Source organism: Prinia subflava, chromosome 16, assembly GCF_021018805.1.
Source record: "Prinia subflava isolate CZ2003 ecotype Zambia chromosome 16, Cam_Psub_1.2, whole genome shotgun sequence".
Lineage (NCBI taxonomy): Eukaryota > Metazoa > Chordata > Aves > Passeriformes > Cisticolidae > Prinia > Prinia subflava.
The window spans coordinates 3,618,245-3,641,065 of NC_086262.1; the positions used below are offsets into that span (position 1 = coordinate 3,618,245).

The following is a 22,821-nucleotide window of genomic DNA, read 5'->3' on the forward strand; positions in this document are numbered from 1 at the left end:
AGCCCTAAACATTTGTTAAAAATCATACAAACATGAAATACTGGGTGGGATCCTTTTTGGATTCATTAAATTTTAATGAGAACAAATAACTGAATATTTTATTTTCCTTCAAAATTTTCCTTCTAGCCTTTGGACCTAGTTCTAATTCCTTGTGCTGTAATACTTCCACAGTCCTGATTAAGACAGAATTATTCAGGCTTGCCAAGATCCAGGCTACTAAAATTTAAAGAAAAATTTAGGGGGAAAAGTTCATCCATGTGTTCTTTCTACCCTAGGGCAGTACAGAGGCTTCAAAATTTGGCCTTTAAATTTCCCTAGGTAAGAACATGTTTATTTCATCTACAGACATTTTAAAATACCTCAGTAAACAGATGTTCATGCAACTTTAACCAACAGTTATTTATGAACCTTTCCTTTACCACTGGATTGCTACAGTGAAACACGAACTCTTCAACAAATTAATTAAAAATCCATTTTAGACCACCAGCTCGTAGGCAGCTCTGCTAGCTGAAAAGCACTAATTTCTGTGACTGCAAAAATTTAAAGATCTGCATAGAATCTTACCAAGTTTTGACTTAGAAGTTCATAGTCAAAAACCTCCTTTTCATACTGCTCTGCAAGTTCTTTGCATAAAGATATGGCTTCTTCCCACATCTGCAATGCAACCACACATTCAGAAAGTAAATCCAGTACCAACAAACAAGTTTTCCATGCATCAGACTTTAACTGCAGTTTTATTGATTATGCTGTCTTTAAAGTGCAGTCCTTTATTAACTGCACATTTACAGTGGAAGACTCAGGGCAATCATAAACTTAAAGAAGGCAGATTAATGTTAAAAAATAAAAGTGTTTTATGATTCATTACAGGGAGGAATAAGTAAACCTACTTTATTAGTAGAGTAACATTTTTTAAAAAATCATCTAACCTTTCAGATACAGTAAAGAAAAAAAAAGACTAAATCACTGAGGTGCTAACATTCAGAACACATCCCAAGCACAGAGCAGTTTATGAGGGGACTGACACCTGCCTGTCCTTAAAAAACACACCATTTAACAAAATATCCTGCAGCATCCATAACCACAGGAAGCCTTGTCTATGACAGCTCTCCTTGTCAGCTAAATGACTGCAAGTCTTAAATTTCCACTTGCCCAGAGTAGCAGCTTCCTTCTTTCCACACATCTTAACAGCTGCCTGTGACAACGGGTGTCACTGAAAGTGTCACCAGGACTGCTTTGTTCATCTGCTGTGGGTACTTCACAAAAGTGGCCTTAAAGCAGGAACAAACTCCCTCTCTTGAGGATATTTCTCAAATCCTGTCTCCTCAGCTATTCAGAACAGAAGAGACAGAGGGGTCCCTGAGCAGAATTCTCTGCTGCAGAGGACCCTGCCAGTCACACCCCAGGCCATGCTCACGTGCTGCCAGGTGCTCTTTGGCCAGGTATTCCCCACCCTGGCAGCTGAACCTGCCTGCTGGGAGCTGCAGATCAGCAGCCCGGAGGGTTTGGTTCTCCTGGGACAGTGGCTGGGCACTGCTGCAGGGCAGTTACTGCAGATAACAACAGAAAACATGGGAAGCTGAAACTGAAACTTTCTACCTTGTGAATTATAGGCAGGGCTTCTTCTGCAAGAAGCAGGAATGAATTGCCTTCCCTCTTCTTTCCTTTGGCTATGGCTGAACAAGATATAGTGACTTAAAGGTCCTGTTGGTCATGGGATTAATTATCTGGCACTGCAGAGTTTCTTCCTGCTTTCTAGTGCTTTGCTTTATTCCCAAAATTCTCAGCTCTAATGCCATTGCACTGACAGGTAATTTTATTAACTTTTTTTTGTCTTAAATTGAACTAAACTGAGGTACTGGGCATCAATCTATTACATTTTAAGTTTAGGAAACAATTCTCAGTCCTCTCTGGAACAAATACGTCTAATTTGAATCATCTGGATTTTTTTGAGATAGGGGCCAAGTGCTTTAGAAATGGAATCTGTGTAGTCCATGCTCTTTTCTTTGCAAGGGGAAGTAGATTCAATATTTTTTATTGTATTTTGCTGGTGCCTGCCAGAGATGCTTGTGACAATGTGCTGAGACATTAGGCCTCTTTCCCTGTGAATGAGGTCATGGAAAGAACATATTCCTATGGAGCAGATATGCTCTGGGAATAAGCCTCCAGGACACAATTTTTACTTGACCCACATTTCAAAGAAGCTTTTCCTCACAAATGTTTTATACAGGGCACATTCATTAAACACGACTATTCAGAGTAGCACAGCAGAGAGATTTGGAGGGGAAGAACTCTCCTGACCTACCTTTCCTTTGTCAAAGTATTCTATGATCTTTTCATACAAATTCTCTTTCAGGTGTCTGTAGGTCTGTGAGCACTGGAACTCCGTGGACATGACTTGGGGTGCACACTGCTCATCCGACCACTGAGAATGAGGACACATTAAAAAGAGATTTCAAGTTCAGTGTTTCACATTAAAGCCCCCCTCCCACGAGGTCTGGTCCCCTGGGCTCTTCTAAGTATTTTCTTCCCAAGTCTTTTTTACCCATCCACAGACAAACTGGGAAAGGCACAGGACTGTATTCTTCAGACAAGTGCTATGTGATAACCAGCACTGGATAGGACATTTCAAAAATATTTTAAAATACTATACCTGCCCATCCTTGTGCCACTTACAAATTTTGTATAAAATTCTATGTGAGAAAATTAATTCCTTTTTTTTTTCCCCAGTGGTATCATCTTGACTGACCTGATTTAGATCTTTTATATTAAAAAACTTCATATATGATTATCACTGTCTATACCAATACCGACAATATATGTCATATTTGTATGATCATAAAAAATCAAAAAGAAGTTTAGGCAAGATAGCACAAATTTATATAGTTCTGCACTAAAGTAAATTCCGTAAGAAATATCAAATTTTTGCTGAAGAACATTTAAATTTGGAATGTCCTCTTGTAATGGAAATTGATCTTACTGACCATTTTAATTGATACTATCTGTTACATTGATAATGAAAAATAGTTATAGTGAAATTACTAGCTACAAAATAAAACCAACATAACTTGGTTGTACAATCCATATTATTTAAAATAAAAAGTTAGATGGCCCCTTGTGATAGCTAGAACTGTTTTATTTCCATAACTGCTATGTTTAGGATAGTAAGAAATTACCAAAATGAAAACTACATTTGTACACAATGTTCTCACTGTAAAGAAAAGCTATTTTTTCTACCATATTTAGTTTCAGCAATGTATGGTTTTAAATCACCTACTGAAAATATAATTTCAAGAAATCATGCTAATTTTGTACAACCTACTGCAGTATTTCTAACTAGAAACTTGAATACTCCTGTGGAAAATAACTAAGAGATTAGGACATTCACTTAAGAATATCAAATTGAAAATTGCAAAAGCTTAATTACATATTGAGTTTAGAATATCTAACCTTCAGGAGCCACGTATGGAGCAGAAGGGTATATGCTGCTTCTGTGTAATTCTCACAATCTAAATGAAGATCTCGCAATTTATACAAATACCTGATAGAGGAGAGAGCACGGATTAGACTGGAGACCGACACGCCTGGAATACTGAGAGCCAAAATGTCCCAGACAACAGGAAGCTCCATGGATGTCACACCGTGACTCCCCAAGGACTCTTCAAGGACACTGAGTGGTGTTTGTTCACCATTTGCTGTGTTCTTTTTGTGTCTGAAACTTTGTGCAGGAAAGGAGGGGAGCAAGCAATCCTCCTTCTCCTCCTCCCAAGAGCTGTGCCCAGCTCCTCCTCAGCGAGAGGGACTGAGGGACTGCTGCCCTCAGGGTGTGAGGGATTGCTGCCCTCAGGGTATGAGGGATTGCTGCCCTCATGGTGTGAGGGACTGCTGCCCTCAGGGCATGAGGGACTGCTGCCCTCAGGGTGTGAGGGATTGCCGCCCTCAGGGCGTGAGGGATTGCCGCCCTCAGGGCGTGAGGGACTGCTGTCCTCAGGGCATGAGGGACTGCTGCCCTCAGGGTGTGAGGGACTGCTGCCCTCAGGGTGTGAGGGATTGCCGCCCTCAGGGCGTGAGGGATTGCCGCCCTCAGGGTGTGAGGGACTGCTGCCCTCATGGTGTGAGGGACTGTCGCCCTCAGGGCGTGAGGGACTGTCGCCCTCAGGACGTGAGGGATTGCCGCCCTCAGGGTGTGAGGGACTGCCGCCCTCAGGGCGTGAGGGATTGCCGCCCTCAGGGCGTGAGGGACTGCTGCCCTCAGGGTGTGAGGGATTGCTGCCCTCAGGGCATGAGGGATTTCTGCCCTCAGGGCGTGAGGGATTGCTGCCCTCAGGGCATGAGGGATTTCTGCCCTCAGGACGTGAGGGAGCGCTCTGGGGCCCAGGTTCCTGCGGGGCCCCTCAGGGTGGCTGCCGTGCCCCGCAGCGTTCCTCATCCACAGGCAGGCATTCTCCGTGCACTCAGGTGCAACCTCAGCAGGTACCAGGAGGCAGCAGAGAGTGGAAAACACCGGCCCAGAGAAACAAAGCAGTCCCTGTTCCACCCGGGAGGTGTTGGGGCAGGAGAGTTGTTCTGAGTTGAATGTTCTTGATCGCTACGGCAGTGTTGCTGCTTCCAGCACGGTCGCTGCCCACCAAGGGGCTCAAGCTGCATCTACAGCACCCAGGAGGAAAACTGCATCCCTTCCTCTGACTCACACCAGGAGTTTTGAGATGCAGGAGCTCTGACACCTTCCTGTGGCAGTCCAAGGCACTCCCATTCCCAGTTGCCAACCCAACAGAGAGTTTCCCCCTCAGCAATGCCCACAGAGGGAACGCTGTTCCCCCCTTGGCTGCTCTGGCTCAGCTCCAGGGTGAGCCCTGAATCACCTCCAGGGCTCATTTCAGCTGGGACTTTGGGCTTTGTTCTGCAGATTTTGCAGGAGAGGATGGGCAGGAAACAGGGAGATTTTGAAGCAGCCAGATCCGCTGCAGCCCACACACAGAAGTCGTGGAGACAGCAAGAGGCCATGCCACATCTGCAGGAATTTGCCATTGGAGACAGCAAGAGGTTATGCTACATCTGAAGGAATTTACCAGTGTAGCTGCAGTTCCCACAGCAAATGCCTCAGCTGTAACCCTGCCCCTGGAGTGTTGCATATTGAAGGAGACTCAGCAGACTGGGCCACTCTACAAAACAGAGAATGTTTTCTCTGCCATCCTAAATGCGTGATACAGCCTCCCTCAAACCTCAACTCTAGCTGTGCTTTCTTAATTTTAAACAATAGACACTGAATGTTGAGTGATTTGATCAATTAGAAGGTAATTCTTGTGGAAAAATTGCTGCTGCTGAATACATAGGACAGCTTCCCAGTTGCTGAAGGCTAAGCTAACAGTGAGAATGCAGATGAGGCCAGGGCTGCAACAGAGTTATTTGGGATGGTAAAGATGGTAAAGATGGTAAAGATGGTAAAGATGGTAAAGATACAGAAATCCAAGAACAATGATAAAACCAGAACTCACAAGACAATATTAATTGCCCTCCCCAAAAGAGATCCAACAGAATGGTTGCCATACCTGATATACATCTCTTCACGGTTAATGTTCTTGTAGAAATTCTAGGGACACAAATATTTAAAGTTACCTCCTAATGTCCTTTAATAAAATGCTATAGATATATGTATAGACTGAAGATTTGCTCTCCTTAGTAGTTAGAAATCATAGACAGCATGAAAAGTAGATTATTTACAGACTATCTGAAGCTTAAACCTGGGTCTCCTTCTTCAATTAATATTTTTATTAGTTATATGTCTGGTTTTATGCATACACATACTTCTCCTAGTTCATAATGGGATCATTACTGAAGGTTTTTCTATTGGAGAAGAGGAAAATATGGTTATCCAAATGCATTAACAGAATAAACCACATGCCCCAGCTACACTTGGTGGTAGCTGGTATGTACTGAAGCAGATGTGTAGCACTGTAGTTATGGAACATTGCTGTGTAATACCTCTAAAGGGGACAGTTCCAGGAATGCAGCTCATTTTTTGTCACCATCACATGTTTGCAGGAATGCAGTCTGCTAAGGCTGTGCACAGTGCATGACAAGAATGGTCTCTCGAAGAGCTGCAGAAATGTACACCACATTGCAGAGTGGTTTTTGAGGAACAGTGTGTGAGCGCAATACTTCAAAGGTGGCAGAGGTTCCTCCTCAGCTTTGAGGAATTTCCTGCTGGAAGGATCCCTCTATGTGATATCCTCATTACCAAACAGGAATAGAAAAGAAGACAGAGTGGCCCAGGACAAGAGCAGAGCCTGAAACCTCTTGGCACCCAACTGAAGGGTGCCTTGCAGGTTTCCTGCCCACATTTGAAATTTGTAACTATTGAGATACTGAAGCAGCAAGTGGGCCAGTTCCTCATCACAGCTTGACTGTCCAGAACCCACTGTCCCATTAAGCCTGTCAATGGTGCAGGCATGTGAGCAGCCAACTTCCTTATTTATCCACAGAACCAAAGTGGATAAAACATCCAAACCCAGCAAAGCAAATGGGTGAACGTTTCACACTTATGCATACATCCGTGCAAAGGAATATAAAAATCTCTTGCCCCAGAGTCACTACAGAACATTGTCACCCACTCCTGCCTGAAGGAAGATTTAGCTTCATGGTTAATAAATGGATTCTGACCTCTCCCCTCCTGAGCCCAGAGGCCAGGAGAGCACGTACCAGCAGGTTGACGGTGCAGCTCATGCGGTTGTCCTTGCTCTCGTCGCTCATCACGGCGCGGTAATCCAGCAGCCTCTCCAGGAGCCCCCTCACCAGGCTCACAAAGCTTTCCACCAGGCTGCAAATGCCAGGGTGCTGCTTGGCACACTCTGTAAGGCTGCAAATGCAGAGATGTTGGTACAATCCTGATGGCAAATACTGAATTAGGCCTAAATCAACTGCAGAATGCACTGGAAATTCCCTCTGTGAGTTGGTAATTTAGATATTCAGACTACAGATGGCATATAAATCAAATGGAAAAAAAATAAAAGAAACATTCACTTTTCCTGTCTGAAAACTACTTTGAATTCAAGGGTGTACCCACAACTTCAGGACAGAGAAATCTGCATCTGTGCTATCACAAACTCAAGTCTCTGAAATGTCACACTATTGCAATAAACACTGCACTTTCCTTCCCCCAGCATAAAATGCAAAAATTCTTTCCTTCTCTTTGTACTGTTACATGTGAATGAAAGTTCAAATGAACAAAAATTACAATTTTAGCTCAAAAAGGCATCACTAGAGTGATGTTACTTTGAGAAAAAAGCAAATCAGATCAACTTTCTGCAGATTGAAAAGAGCAGCTTGATCTCTTCTGATTAAAATACAGGAATGGGAATTTTATACTTTGGCATCATCAATTTCAATTTACATTAACAAAACATAAGCATATATTTATTCTAAAAAGTGCTGAAGTGATTTAGGAGTAGTGATTTCGCTTTACTGTCAGAGCTTTGTTTTCAACATTTAACTGTTTAATCATTAAGTGATTACCTGCATCTCGTTAAGGAGTATTTTCTTTCTTTGCTTAAGAGAAATTATTTTTTTCTTTGCTTTTCTTTTGTTTCCTCTACTTAACATTCTGGTTTTCCATTTGGATCCACTCTGACAAACATCAGTTTTTATATGTAATATATATATTTATATACACACATCCATACATATATTTTCACATATGTAGTTATAGGTACAAGCATCGGGTCAGGTAGAGATGCAGTTAATTATCTCCAAGGCAGTCCTTGTGATGGTAGCTGGGAAGGTTCTGACGTCTGAGGGCTCAATTATCAATTGAGCTCTACATCATTGTTTTCCAGACACCCAGGTAAAAAAAAAGAATTATTAGTAATCTTTAGGCACCATAGTTCTAAACTCTAATTAAAACTATACTGTTTTAATTAATAGCAAACCATTTTTAAAACTCATAATTATTTGAATCTTCAGAAATACATATTCATATTGACTTCAATTGCAAAGAAATCCTGGAAGCTCTGGCCTGGAATGGAACCTCTGCACAATACCCCAGAATAAAGTTCCAACTCAAGCAAAGTAAAAGCATCTAAAGTTTTTTTTCTTGGATTCTGCAGCTCCAGTGGAGTCCTGACAGAGACAGAACGTGTAAGTGAATGTCTGAAAGAACACTTGTATTGTATAAGATACAAGGGACAGAGGCCAGCAAATAAAACCAGAATACTCCAATTGCTCTTGTCTGACTGGTCTGAAACTGAAACATTTAAATCAGTAACTGACACATGGCTTATAAAATACACTGCAAATGGAATGGAAACACTAAAGGGGCTGAAGAGCTGACAGTGACAGAAAAGGCTGGAGCACATTAAAACACATTTGTGGGAAAGTAAGAAAGCCTCAAAAACGCATGGAATATTATGGAGGAAAATGATGTTATTTTACATCTACAAGTATCAGAAACAGTGTGAGCCACTAATGAAGGAAAACACAGCCACCATTCAAGTGACTGTTATGGATTTCTGTCACAGGTTCCCTTGGAGTAACAGCAAACAAGGCAGAGCTGTGGACGTTCCCTGACTGCACAATGAACCTGAGGCACCAAGACATCACATTTCTTCCCAATACAAGCAGAAAAACATTGACATAAACCACAAGCTAGTGCTGGGTCTCACCCAGCACGAAGTACATAACTCCAGTCAGTAAAGAAAGGTGAAGCAGAGTCCACATAAAGAACTACAAAAAGATCAGGAGAGAATTATTCCTGTCTCTTGAGAGAAGATTCAAAAAGTTGTATTGCTCAGCTTTATACAGTAATCCCAATAAAAAGGACCAAAAAACTTCAGAAGATTTTTTTACCCCCAGGAGGGAGCAAGAAACCTTTGAATCTTTAAACAGCGCTTGAAAAAAATAGAAAAATTTAAATAAAAAAATATTTGCAATAAAGCTGGAGAAAAACAACTGCATAGCGTGGGCCACTGCAATGATGGGGAACTGGAAAGCTGCCAAGTGCCATTTCCCATTGTGCTTGTGTTAGGAACTAAAACATGCCAGAACTCATTTTCTGAGCCCGAGGACAAGTGGCATGGCACAACTTGTGTTCATGGAGCTGCACTGATTCTCCTGCATTTCCCCAGGCAGGGCAGCCTTGTCTACTCTGCTGTTGAGAAGAACCTGTCCCTGTCCCACATCACCCCAGCTTCCCCTGGGCGCTGTCTAGGACAGGTCACAACCCCTCGTGGGCCACACTCACCTTTAGGTCTAGGGACAAATGCAGGGCAGTGCTTAATTAAACTTCTGCTGAACTTGTGAATTTATTGTTATAATAAACATGGCATGGAGAAGTTCCCACCACCCACCAGCATGGGCAAATGTTGGTTGCAGAGGTGAGCAGCAACACAGCAGTCACTGAGTGCTGCTAAATATCTGATTTTAGGTGACATCTGGAGCTGTGCAGGAGAACAGAGAGTTATAGGAGACCAGCAGGTGAAAAAGTGACCAAATGAATAAATGTGGAGGCAAATTTAACTGGGTCTCCTTCCAGTTGGAACAAGGAGCTGGGGACAGAGAGTTGAAATCCCTGTTTTGAAAGGTGTAAATGTAGAAAGACTTAAACCAAACCAACTGAGAGAACAGGTCCTACCACAGGCAGGTCACCTCTGCTTCAACTCTCTACAATGACTGACTTGTGTCATTCAACAAAATATGGAGATAAGTTGAATTGTCATCTTTAGAAATGTGGAAACTTTGAACTTGAGGCCTTCTAGAAAGTGGGACAGTACCAAGGGGAAAACCCAGATATGTCAGAGCAAGAAGGGGGCCTTGCAAAGGCAGGAGATCAAAAGCTGTGCTGTGATTGATGACACTCCTTGACTGCCCTGCTGAAAGATGGGGCTTAACTGGATAGTGCCACTTCCCAAGAAAAGCACTGGAATGAAAGAGCAGAGTGCAAACAAGGCAAGCAAATGTTACACAGCTCAGAAAGAGTGAACTTCAAAGAGTCACATACACGAGATCTGAGGGAAGCTTTGCTTTTTGCATAGATAAAGTCTCAATTTGAATTCTCTCTCCAGCTTTAAGGCAATGTAATATGTCAAACTAGAAGGAGACATGATAGGAACGTCCAGAAAACATTCCATATGATAAACTGAAATACTGGGGTTGTTTACCCTAAGGGAAATCCTGAAGGAAACTAGACAGCAACATTCAAATTGGATAAAAGCTGCTGCAAAAAGAATCAGAATAAATGATTCTTTATGTCCCCTGTGCATGTACCCAAAGCTTTCATGGTTCATCTGATGAGAGATGTGACTTTTCAAAGACTGCTACCTCTACCCAGAAACACAACCCATATTTGATAGCAGGCTTTGAGGAAGTAAAACATGCACATGACATCACAAAGCCTTATTTAAATTCAGAGTTGTCTGAATAACCTCTTGGAGCCCAATCTAGACATGTAAAAATGCAGGTTAGCTATAACTTCATAATTTATCTGAAGCACAAAACAATGAAAAGCAACAAGGAAAATAATTTCAATGAGCAGAACTGCAATGCAAACCAGTTGTAGTGAAGCACTATGGTATTTCCAGTCCCTTCATGAAAAAAGTTGCTATGGTTCTATTTCAGGTAAGGTTACCAACCTGAGGACTGGGAACAATAAGACAGAAGCACATCCTGAAGACATTTGTTCTATTTATTCTCATGCACTACTTACATGGACTCGAACAACTGCATGTAGTGTTCATCCCCTCGTCCTCCTTCCACCTCATGATCCAACTTCAAAATTATTTCATTTTCAAACTAATAAAGAAAGAAAAATCAAAACACTGAGCAGCTATCCAGAGGTCAACACACTTCAACACGGCATCCAAAATGTACCTTTGTATAATTATGTCACATATTCCCAAAGGTTCAGTGCTTGGGCATATTCTGGTCTGAGCTTTTAGCACGGCTGAAAGCCTGGACAGAGATTCTCACCAGGCTTCCCCTGCACTGGGCATGTGAGCCACAAGCTCAGAGTCTGTTACAGCTACAGACAGTCTTTGTCCTCATGCAGACAAGTGCACCCTGTTCAGAAGGTAGGAAAGAGCTGCCTCAGGTTCTTGACAAGTCATTAACACATCAGGAGGCACAGGGAGAGCATTAGTGGAGACCTACATTTAAAGAAAGCTTGGTTGCTTTACACAGATCTAATTATTAAAACCACTGTAAAAATGACAGAATTTATTACTGTGCTAATGCAGCAAGCTTTCACGTTCTCCTTTGATACAAAATTTCACACAATTGTCAGTACATGAATAATTCTGTTTCTCCCTGGAGTGTTTCTGTGTAATTGAGAGCTTTGGCAGGCTGGGATCCAGATCATCCCATCAGAGACACGGAAGCCTCTCATGGTACAAAGAATTACAGTAGTATTTCAGATATGGTACTTTCAGATAACTGCAATGCAAAATATTTTACCTTATTTCAATATATCCTCATCAAAACATCCAGCTCTGAGCTGAAGAAGCCAAGGCAGGGCTACACAGAGGGAAACATTCCTTCCTTTTAGAGCCCCAAGCAGGTCACACATCTCTTCAGATGTGTTTTTAGAATTTCCTCAGTTTTAAAGAACATGACATTCTAAATGAAAAATATGTTACTAGATGTACTTCCTTCAAGTAGGTCGTGATTCAACCTCTCCACCCAAAAAAATGATTCATCATTTTTCAAGAACAAAGGCCAAACTTTCCCTTCTTTCCTCCAGTTCTGTATTGGCCACCCTGATCCTATAGAGTGCTCTGGAGAAAGAAACTGAAGTGGCTGCTGCTTCTTCCAAGGAGCTTTGAAACAGCATCTTGAACATCCAAACTTCTCCAGTGCTCACACCAAGAGCAAAACCTGGGCTCAGAGCAGGTACACTCTGCTCTGGAAGGGGGCAGGAGGAAGGAGCCATTTCCACCACTTTGTTATTTGCAATATTAATTCTTTCTCTGTAATTAGAATACAAATGAAAGACTGCCTGTTGAACAGTACATACTATGGTAATGTTAGGGAATAAAGAGTTATTGAAAAATGGCTTAACAGAAAAAAAATAAAATTACTCTGTCTCATCCTGGCTGAAATAGAAGTATAAAGGGCTCCGAATTAATTTTGATGTGCAAGCAGGATGTGTGTTAGTATCTAATGTGGGTAACACAGGTGCATGGCAGTTCCAGGACAAGGAAATATTGAGCAAAAACATCCAATCCAGCCATTTTCTGTGGGCTTACTGCAGTAAGACATATCTGTGAACATAGTGCAAGCATCAGTTAAATCCACCTCTTAAATTCTTCCCAGTACTTATTCAGCAGGTAGAGAATTGATTAGTTCTCAAAGAGGCAATAATTTCACATTGCTGGATCTGAACAAAAAAACTCTTCCTAAGCATCTTTCCTGCAGTTTCTCAACAAGCTGCAAGAAGAGAAGAAAATCAGTTGCTTGGCTCAAAACAAATAAAAAAGTTGGCAGAAATATAGAATACAGTTTTAATGTTTCTGTGCAAGAAAATTAAGCTCTGGAAAGCGTCTTTCTCCTCTCACTTAAACAGAGGGTGCCTAATTGTCACTGGCCCCAGTTTAGCTTTAAATCCACCTGTTTCTCTAACAGACCCAAGGAGTCTCCCAGCTCAGGCACACCTGGATACCAAAGCACCAAACACATCCGCGTTTTCACATGGATCTCTCTGGAGCAACAGGCTCTCCAAACTCAGCCTCTGCTGCTGAGATCACATCCTTCTGAAACCCTCACACATGGCAAGATTTCAAGAGCTGAGAGAAAGAGATGTGGCTGTGTACAGCAGGTGAATCTCCTGTGCCAGAGGAGCTTCTGAGGACACCTCAGTCCCTCTCTGTCACCTCAGGACAACAGGACAGTGCCACAGAATCAGTGTCTGTCCTTTAACAACGAGCCTGGAATGCCAAACACTCAGCAGCAGCCAGCACTGATTTCTGACACGGCCCCACAGCAGTCAGGAAGGAAAGCAAACACAGAAAACTTCCCCAGATGGCTCCAGCAATTGGCAGAACCCACGAGAGATACTAAACTGAAAATACCAAACACAAACAGAATGATTTATTTGAACAAAAATATAAACACAGATGACTTAATCTTTCCTAAGCCAAGTTAAATCTGCAATGTAACTCAAATCCATGTTTATTTAAATGATATTTTCATTTACTCTGCAAAGTGCTAATTTTCCTGGTTGGTTTGTTTGTTTGTTTGTTTAAGCAAGCATTTTCTAACTCCTTGCCTCAGATCACAGTTAGAACAAGCAGGATGAGGTCCCTTGAAGATGTGTCTTCCTCTGGGAAGTCTTACTGAAATGCACAGCCTGATCTTTCAAGGAAAGGAAAGGTGTGTTATCAGCATGTGGAGGATGGGACTTTTTAAATCCAGTGTGTCCAACACATGAGCAATGAGCTTGTCTTTTTATTTGAAGGAGAAAGGGATCCATTTACAGGACTAAGTCTATCCACAGACACTGAGAGATGAATAAATTGGTTTTCCAAGATTCCCAGCTCTCTGAGCTCTTGATAGGCAGAGCCTTGATAGCTAAAATTAGTAGATATTAATGGCTCCCTCTCTACATCTTCAATTAGAGTTAAAATTACGAGCTTATGTAACACTGCTCTGGGTGAATGGAAATTACATGTACAAAGTAGAAGAAAGGATGGTAAGAAAATGTCTTACTGTGTCCTACACCTACATACAGATTCCAAGCCATTAAATATATTTGTAGAGCAATTCATTCTTGAGACAACCACAGGTGGAGTTTTGTTTTCTCTGGGATTAGATGATTTACTAGAAATAGCTAAATAAAATTAAATTCTTGCTTGATGAATTTAAACGACTTTATATCCTTACTGCCTGTGTGTTGTGTGCTTACAGCAGGACACAGCCCCAGCCCCAGCACACCCCCTGTGCCCCCAGAACAGAGCCCTGGCCCAGCACAGCAGCAGGGCAGGCTAACAGAGACAGGATTGTTGGGAAAGGTTATTAAATCGTGTGGGAGGTACCAGACAGGCTCTGGTTCCTGTGCTGGTACAGGCTCAGCTCGTAAAGATGTTTCTGTCTGTGCTTTTTTCCCCCCTCTTCTCTCATTAGAGAAGATTAGATTAAAAATAAATTATTTATTTTTAAAGTTCCACAAAATTATGTTTTAAGTGAATGTCACTCTGGGCTCCTGAGTGCCCCAGGCACTCTTGAAATAACATGTTGTCATTCTCAAAATTTTATATTGAAGCTTTTAAAAAACATCCTTTATACTACTAAATGTCAATTTGCAAATGAAAATTGCCCACTACCAAAACCTGGAGTTTATGTGTTTGTGCCTCCAACAATTATCCATTCATTTTACTTATTTGCTCTTTTAAATTAAGGTAGGAATAATTTTAAAACATAAAATTTAATGTGCCTTTCTTCAACCTTTAAAATATGTATTGTAAAAAAATTTCCCAGAATGGCTAAGCTTACAGAGGCAAGTTTTTAATCTTAATTACTGCATCCATGGCAAAGGAGAGGATAAACCCCGTGATTCCTGATGAGCAAATGATCACAATTCCTAAAGCAGAACATTAGAGTCCAATGAGACTCAGCTGCTCAATTATGAAATAGTTTTTGCACCATCTGATGAAAACTCTCCCTCCTCCTTAAGCTGCAATAAACCCGATGTCCTTGTTCCTTGGCACTGTAAAATACCACCTGAAACTTATTTTTATGGCAGGAGAAGTGATTCAGTGGCACAGGAGTGCCTGGCCTCTCCCAGGCTCCCAAGCTGCTGCTCCTGTTAATCAGGCAGGATGAGTGATGAGCTCTCAGGATTCCTGGGCTGTACAGATCTGTGTGTCTCTCCCAGGAGTGGAGGTATAAGCCATGAGCAGGAAAATATTTTTTAAGGAGGCAAATATAGGACTATCAGGACACAGAGGGAACAGATGCACAGAAACAAAGTGGGTTTTAATCTTGGCCTTGAACCAAAAGCTTTGCACTGTGGAATACAGACCAAAATGGAAATTCCATCTGCTCATTTGTTCCACACTTCATTGACACAGAAATGCCCCAAATGATTTAAAGTATTAAACATAGCTGGGTATACAAGATATTTATATTTACATGTGTCTAAAATGAGGCCTTTTAGTTTGTCATTTTTGCTTACACAGACTGTTCTGAATTAATTATTTGTGTAACTACAAAGCCGAATATCCTGTTTATAATTTACTGTGGGAGGCAGTGTGCAAACACAGAGTGGTGAGTCCATGCCCAAAGAGCTCGAGGAGAATGGAGATGTCAGGCAGGGATATTCCACTGCCCAGGCAGACACAGCAGGAAATTTAGATTACAATCTCCAGTGCCCTGCCCCACCATCACAATTTCTATTCCATCAATCAAAAATATTTCATAGACTTAAAAATTCTTTTTCCTTTTCAAAATGACTGCTAAAAACATCCCAGAAATTTCAGTTCTTCGCAGTGATTGTTTTTTCTCACAATAAACATTTAGAAAAGTTACAGTTTCCTGATAAATCTGATAACATATAATTAACTATTCACTGCTACTCCTGTCAGATACTATGTATTAAAACCTGGAAGTTTTGGCTCACCAATATCTGTGTTACAAGGAAGGGGGATAAGGAAATATTTAGAATATTTAGAATAAGAGGATCCCTTGAGGTAATTTAATTCTATCTCCTACTCAATGAAGGGCTGACTTCAATGTAAGTCTTGCTGCTCAGAACCTTTTTCAGTGAAATCCTCAAAATTTGGATTAAGATCCTGTGGTCTCCCTGGGCCCTTCTTTGCTATTCCATCTATTTCTTGCTGTCATTGCCACAAGTTTTGCCTGTGTCCAACTAAGTCACTCTGGAGATCCTCCACTTGCTGTTTCTTTGGTTCTTACTATTTGGGATTTCACTTTGTGCAAGCAGAAAAGCTCACTTGGCAAACACTTACCAGAAATACTGAGCACATGACAGTTAAATGCATTTTCAGAGCATTTGTAATTACCTTTTTGAATTCTCCTGTCCTCTGATATTCACACAGCATCATGTCAAAGAAAATTGGGATCGTGGCTTTTCGTAGTTCAACCTCTGGAATAAGGGTCATTTCCAAGATGGGCCCAACCATCCCCGGAATAAAGCAAATTTTATTCTGGCCTGAAACAAAACCAAAAAATATTTGAATATTTGAGGAGCAAACCAAATATTTTAGGAAGACATTTAGGAGCTGCAATCATTTAAAGGAGTGTTTAAGCCATCTGTGTTGGTCAAATCTTGCAGCTCAGTCACTTCTCTGTGTTTCTTAAAAGTTGAGGGCATGTGAATGGATACTGTCTCCTTCTAAGGTGGCAGAACGCAGTGCCAGGAATAAGCAGGAGTGCCAGAGGAGTTGATCTTTTCAGTGAAGAATTCAGTTTTTCAGTTTTTGACATCTCCTCATAAATATTTAGAGTAGAAAGTAATAAATTACCCTAAGAACCTCCCAAATTCTACCAGCAGGAGAGCACAACACAGCAATGTCACACGGGGTAACCTTTCTGTGAAGGAAAAAACCATCACTGGCCTTCTGAACAAAATTAGACATTGCAACAGAGACTCAAACCAACCAATGCATCAAAATCAGCACCAGGAACAGAAACACCATCCACAGAACTCAGCTGCTAAACCCACATGGAATTACCTTGCAGCACCACGGTTACATCAGCTGCCAACAAACACCCCAAAAATTCTGCCAAAAACCAACCAGGTATTGTTAGGGCGAACACGACATGATAGAATCTCTTCAGAAAACTATTTATTATGGCCCCATGCTGTCTTTTATACAGCTTTTACAAACCTCAGGGGCAACTTCTAATTGATTAATAGCTTTCTTGCTAATTATTCTAGTGGTTAGTGAAAGATATTTTACTTGTCCACCAAATCCATCTGTTCTTGAATTGTTTACATATTTTCTTTACTGATTCTCATGGGACAAATCCCATGTTTTTACAGGTACACTTATTTTTCACCCTCAGAATAGATTGTTGTGTTAAAGGAACTTCTTATTTTCAAAATAGCTTCATATGGGAACTTGCAAATTGCTTTTTAGCTGCACTTAGAAGAAATGACAGGGCAGCTTTTTACCCCATTCCTACAGCCAGGTCCCAGGTGTGGCTCAAACACTGCCCTGAGAAAGGGAGCAGAGAGCAGCAAACCCAAGGAGCTGTGAGAGTGCCAGCACTGCCTGAAGCTTGCAAGGAGCCAAAAATGTTCTCTTCAACAAATGTGAGACTTGTTCCAAACTAAGGAGTGTTCTGAGCCTGATGTTCCTCTCTGATGAGTGCTGTGTAAATTTTTAATACAAATTCCACACAAAAATTTTCCAACATAAAATGAATAGTCTACCTAAATTCAGTTAATAAGAAATGATCCCAAAGGAGTGAATGAGAAACGCTCCAAGGAGGAGCAGCAGAACCTGGCTGGATGACAAATGTAAAAACTTTTTTGGAATTTTAATCCAAACAGATTCCAAATCTGAGTCTCCTAATTTGCAGAACCATAGGTCCAGGATGAGCAATAACCCTCCCAGGGAAAATTCATCAAACCTCAATCCTGCAAAATAAGGTTCTGAAATCTGATTTCAGTCATGTTTGAAATCTGAGAGAAGTTGTGAGTTCTCTTTTCAATAAAAATCTGGCAGTGGTCCAACCATATCTCATGTCGGCTCCAAGCTTAATCACAGGAGTGAAAACACATTTTAAGTTCAAATAGCAGAAATATTTACAAAAGCACTTCATGTCAGATATTTTTCAATGGAACAAACATAAGGTGACAGATTCAGTTGCAGTGAAGCTCAGTTTGCTACTCACCAAGTTTGTACCACATGTCACGGATAGCAAAGCCAATTAAACGTCTCATATCTCCATATCTGGGAGGAAAGGAATATGGAAGGTGTTTTTATCATTACCTTTTTTAGCATTTTACTACAAAATTAAAGATATAAGCTAAAGGATATATTTCGCTTACTTGTTCTGGATTTTGTTGTATTTTGCATGGGAAAAGTTTTCCAGCTGTAGTGAATCTTGGGTTATAAAAGCCACAGCCAAATGAAAATAGTTGTTCCACAGCTGTAAATTGAATATAAGGAAATTATAATAATTTTGAGGAAAGCAGGAATAATATTAAATGATGCATAATGTAGAATAATTTATGAAACCAAATGATGCAAGCAATATGAGATTTTTATATTATGCAGAGATGTACATCATTAGTATTATGCAATTAGCAGAAAAGCAAAAAGATGAATTTTAATAACCACTACTAGACATTTGCTCTTAATAACAGAGCAGCTGAATAAATACTGCTAAAAAAAGATTCACAAGAGATTCATTAGCCAACAACATCAAACCCTGAACCAAAGCAGGACTGGGGGAACATGTTACATACTGGTGGATCTTAACAAACTGGAGCTAAAGGCACCAGTGTAATTACACTGCATTTGAGCACCACTTCTAAAGGCATCTCCTGGTTCCTCTTCAGATCCTGATTCAACAACCATTTGTATGAAATTCCAGTGTAATTTGTGAAGAGCTCTCCACATGAAAGAAGGACAAAATACATCCCTAAATAACAGCTGATAGTACTGAGGCTGTACTTGAAGCAGACAAAAAGCCTCTGTGCTTGCAGTGCACAACCCTTCACTCCTGAAGGCAAACTCTGTTCTACTGACAGCCAAAAACAAGCACTTCTCACACACTAGAAATGGAAAGGGAAAAGAGAAACTTCCCTAGGAAACACACATTTAAGGAAGGAAATACAATTTTCAGAAGCTTTTAGGCAGCCAGCAGCAGCTTTAAACACTTAAAAATGCAGCTGTAGCTCAAACCAGTGGTAGGGCTCAATGGGAGAGCTGAAGGCAATGGGAAATGTGTTCAGTGGTGATTCAAAGGATGGAACAGAACCTGGGACAGATCTCTTCATTTTCTATGGTGCAATACAAGCCTGAGTTGGGAACCCACACTAAATAAATGTTCCAACTTAAGTACCCTCTGCACTTTGTAGCCTGCAATAGTCTGGTGTGCAAATAATGAGGAAAAGCAGATCCCAACACACAAAACCACAGCCAGAACCACAGACATTTCCCCAATAAATACAATTCTCAGACATCCTCTTGAATTTGTAGATAACCCTGCTGTTAATTTATTCCTGCCCTGGAGGCCCAGCCAAGGCTGTGCCCAGCAGAGCTGCTCCTTTCAGAGCCTGGGAGGGCTCAGTGTGTGTCTGTGAGCACTGCTGGCCCTGCTGCTCACACCCCAGCTCAGCTCTGCAGCCACCCCAGAGCCTTGCTCATCAGGACAAATGTTGTTTATGCCCTGAAAGGCCCATTTTACTCTCTCACTGTAGTGATGCCCTCCATCTTGATGGGTGTTTGTAGGCCAAATTTTCTGAAGCCTGAAAATTGCTGGCTTTCCCAAGAGAAAGTTTTCAGCAGTTTCTCCTTTCTCCAGCAGCTTTGTGTAAATAGCTTGTCTTCCCATAACATTTCTGGGTAAACAATATTCCTTTCTCATAGCAACCTCTCTTCCAGGTGTTGTTTGTGTTTCTTAACCAATGGAGAGAGGTGTCCATCCTGTGAATCAACAATGTGCCTTTTAGCACAGCATGTTATAAAAAGGCTGAAAGGAATTGTAATAAAGCCTTTGGATGTTCTTCTGCCTGCTGGAGTTGAGCATCTTCATTTCATGTCTAATTGCAACAGATGTTTCCATTTTAGGAAAGAAGTTTTGGTTTCACCCCTGGCTTTTAAGGCAGAGAAGCACCAGAACTTTCTGTTCATGGCTCACTGTGGCTGGCCCAGGGCCAGCACAGAGGCACCTGTGGGGCTTTTTACCTGCTCCTCACAAGTGGGGCTGGTTTCTATTGACAGCAAGCCAGAGGAACCCTCCTGCTTCATTCAGTACTCAAAAAAGAGCACAGAGGTGCTCAGGGCTTTTCTGGGGTGTCTTAGTCAGGTGTCAGATGCTTCTCTGATGCCTGAGCATGGCTTTTCTTTCATTTCAGTATCATTTGTTATTTTACCATTTATTAAAACCTTTGCTTTACAAAGCACACCCAAGGAGCCCTCTGGCAATATTATTCAGTCCCTCTGAGAGGTTGCAGGTCAACCCTCAGACGTGACACATCTTCATGAGGCTCATTACACTCTGGCCACGTGTAAATCTGTATCATCTCACCAAATATTTTAAGAGATTATTTTGAGCAGTGTGGAGTTCCCAGCCCCTTGAGAAGCTGTGTTTATTGATGTGCAGGGCACACACTCTGTGTGTCAATTAGAGCAGTGAAATGGAAAATTTCTCAAACTTTTCTAGATTGTGCAGAAAAAATATGAAGGCTTATTCCTAAATTATCTCTTATTTCATTTAATAACTCCAAGTTCAGTGCCACCTTTGTCAGACCCACATTCTACAGACTCAATCTCCTTATTTATAAAATACTTTTCCTTCCATTCCCAGAGTACCCCAAAATGGCTGAAAAAATAGGATCCTTTCCCTTTCAATAGCATATTCAAATTAAGGACTCCCAAGATTTTAAGCACCAAAATTAACTTTAAAACTCTACAAGACAAACTTGTCTCTCTCCAAAGTAAAATAACATGGAAGCAGATTTTAAAAATACAAAAATTATTCTTATGAGACACGTTTTGTTTTATCTTAACTCCACAATAACATTCCAAGGTGTTTTGGACATCTGTCAAATTGGAAAATGTGGAATTAATTTAGCAGGAAATTTGCAGCCATCTCACAAAGAAGAGATTTTGTAGTTATCTTAAAAAGTCATCCAGGAGTAAAGGCTGCAGCCTCGTCCTTCACACACCTCTGAAAGCTGATATTTGCTGGTAGAAGGATCAAATATCAACTTCAAACTCTGCAATTTGATACTTTTCAGCTGTACAATATGATATATAATATATAAAAATATAACACTTTAATATTTCCAGTATAGTTAATTCTACCTAAATTTCCCAATGGCTTCATTCCCTATTGACCTCGGCATTGTTTCTGCAATGTCTGTCACTGTCATACAAAGCTTTTTTGCAGTGTGTATTTTTCCCCTGTGTATTTGTAAGGCACTGAAGGTTTTGATTTGGGGGTTTCTAAAAGAAGATTTTAACATAAAAAATAAGCTGCACAATTCTGTTTGAGATGTTGAAATACATTTCATTACTGCTGAGTTGTTAGTGGAGCATAGCTCTTGCAAGAAAGGTAGGAAAACACAAAAAATAAGCATTTTCTTTCAAATCAGACTGGTGTTAGATTTTAGACTATGCCTTTTATAATAAAATTCTGTGGCATAGGTGATTAATATATGAATTATAATCTCTATAACAGCACAGATACAGAATTATGATCCTTTCTAATGCCCTGTAAATGTAGTGCTAATGGAGAGAAGGGAGGGAGGAGCAGGAATCAATAATGCTGCATTTCCAGAGCAGAGGCTCCACAACAGCTGTGCCCCAGCACAACAGAATGGTTTGGGTTTGTTCTCTGCCTGCCCCAGGGGTGTCAGACAGAATGGTTTGGGTTTGTTCTCTGCCCTGTCCCAGGGTGTCAGACAGAATGGTTTGGGTTTGTTCTCTGCCCTGCCCCCGGGGATGTCAGACAGAATGGTTCGGGTTTGTTCTCAGCCCTCAGGGGTGTCAGACAGAATGGTTTGGGTTTGTTCTCTGCCCTCAGGGGTGTCAGACAGAATGGTTTGGGTTTGTTCTCTGCCCTGTCCCAGGGGTGTCAGACAGAATGGTTTGGGTTTGTTCTCTGCCCTGTCCCAGGGTGTCAGACAGAATGGTTTGGGTTTGTTCTCTGCCTGCCCCAGGGGTGTCAGACAGAATGGTTTGGGTTTGTTCTCTGCCCTCAGGGGTGTCAGACAGAATGGTTTGGGTTTGTTCTCTGCCCTGCCCCGAGGGTCTCAGGCTCTGCCATCTCCAGCCAGCGACATTCCCGAAGGGATCCTGCACAAAAGCCAGGCCAGGATCCAGCGGCACCAAGGGTGGGGACTGCCAGGGCTGGTGTGTTCCCTCCCCTCCTGGAAACTCCTCCTGTGCAGAGCGAGACTCCAAACCAAGGGTGATGGAGCCACGAGGTGACAGTGACAGCAGAGTGAAAATGCTCTGTCCTGGACAGAGGTGACACCCTGCAATGACATCAGCTGCCAACAGAAACACAAATGTCCTGGGATCATCCTATTTACCACAGATAACATCATCTCAGACAGCTGTTGAGGATACCATGGATGTATTGCAAGAGTACAGAAAATCACAGGTTTTGTTACAACTAAACCAAAGACACCAGGCTGATCTTCAGGGAACACTTGTTTAAAAACATATACCACAATATTTAAGAATTTTGTTTGTTTGTTAAGCCTCTTCTGAAGAGCTCATCTCAGATCCTGCATCCTAAACCCAGAATTTACACCTTTGGATGGTGTAGCTGTTCTGCTGTCCTGCAAGAGCCCAGCTGCACAGCATTGGTCTGGAGATGGTGTCCAAACTTCGCATTTGAAACTGGCAAATCCTTAACTGCTACTTGATACAAACCAGCAAAAATCGCAACATTGCAACAACTTTTAAGAGTGATGTTACGCCATGGCTGAATTTCCCTTGCCTTTACCAGGAGAAGCTGATAATGAACCCTACACCAGCAGCACTCCCCACTTCTAGAGAAAAGGAAACACCAAAGGCATCCCACAACAAATCCTCTTACTGTTGGAACCTTGGGCACTGACAATTTCAGACTTTCTGTGCTGACAGGCACTGACCTCCAAGAAAACTCTGCATTTGACCTGAGGCTGTGGAG

At 41.5% G+C, this 22,821-nt stretch overlaps 1 protein-coding gene across 2 annotated transcripts in view; it reads right to left on the reverse strand.

The window, feature by feature from the left end:
- The window catches only part of DOCK2 (dedicator of cytokinesis 2), a 158,838-nt gene that overhangs the window by 19,315 nt on the left and 116,702 nt on the right, over positions 1–22,821 (reverse strand). For both annotated transcript variants that reach the window (XM_063413581.1, XM_063413580.1), the window contains exons 31-39: positions 17,999–18,099; positions 17,842–17,900; positions 16,002–16,150; positions 10,694–10,779; positions 6,697–6,853; positions 5,547–5,587; positions 3,448–3,538; positions 2,303–2,422; positions 565–654 (exon numbers count right to left, since the gene is read on the reverse strand). In XM_063413581.1, coding sequence (XP_063269651.1) covers positions 565–654; positions 2,303–2,422; positions 3,448–3,538; positions 5,547–5,587; positions 6,697–6,853; positions 10,694–10,779; positions 16,002–16,150; positions 17,842–17,900; positions 17,999–18,099 — 894 coding nt within the window. The remainder of the gene's footprint in view (positions 1–564; positions 655–2,302; positions 2,423–3,447; positions 3,539–5,546; positions 5,588–6,696; positions 6,854–10,693; positions 10,780–16,001; positions 16,151–17,841; positions 17,901–17,998; positions 18,100–22,821) is intronic.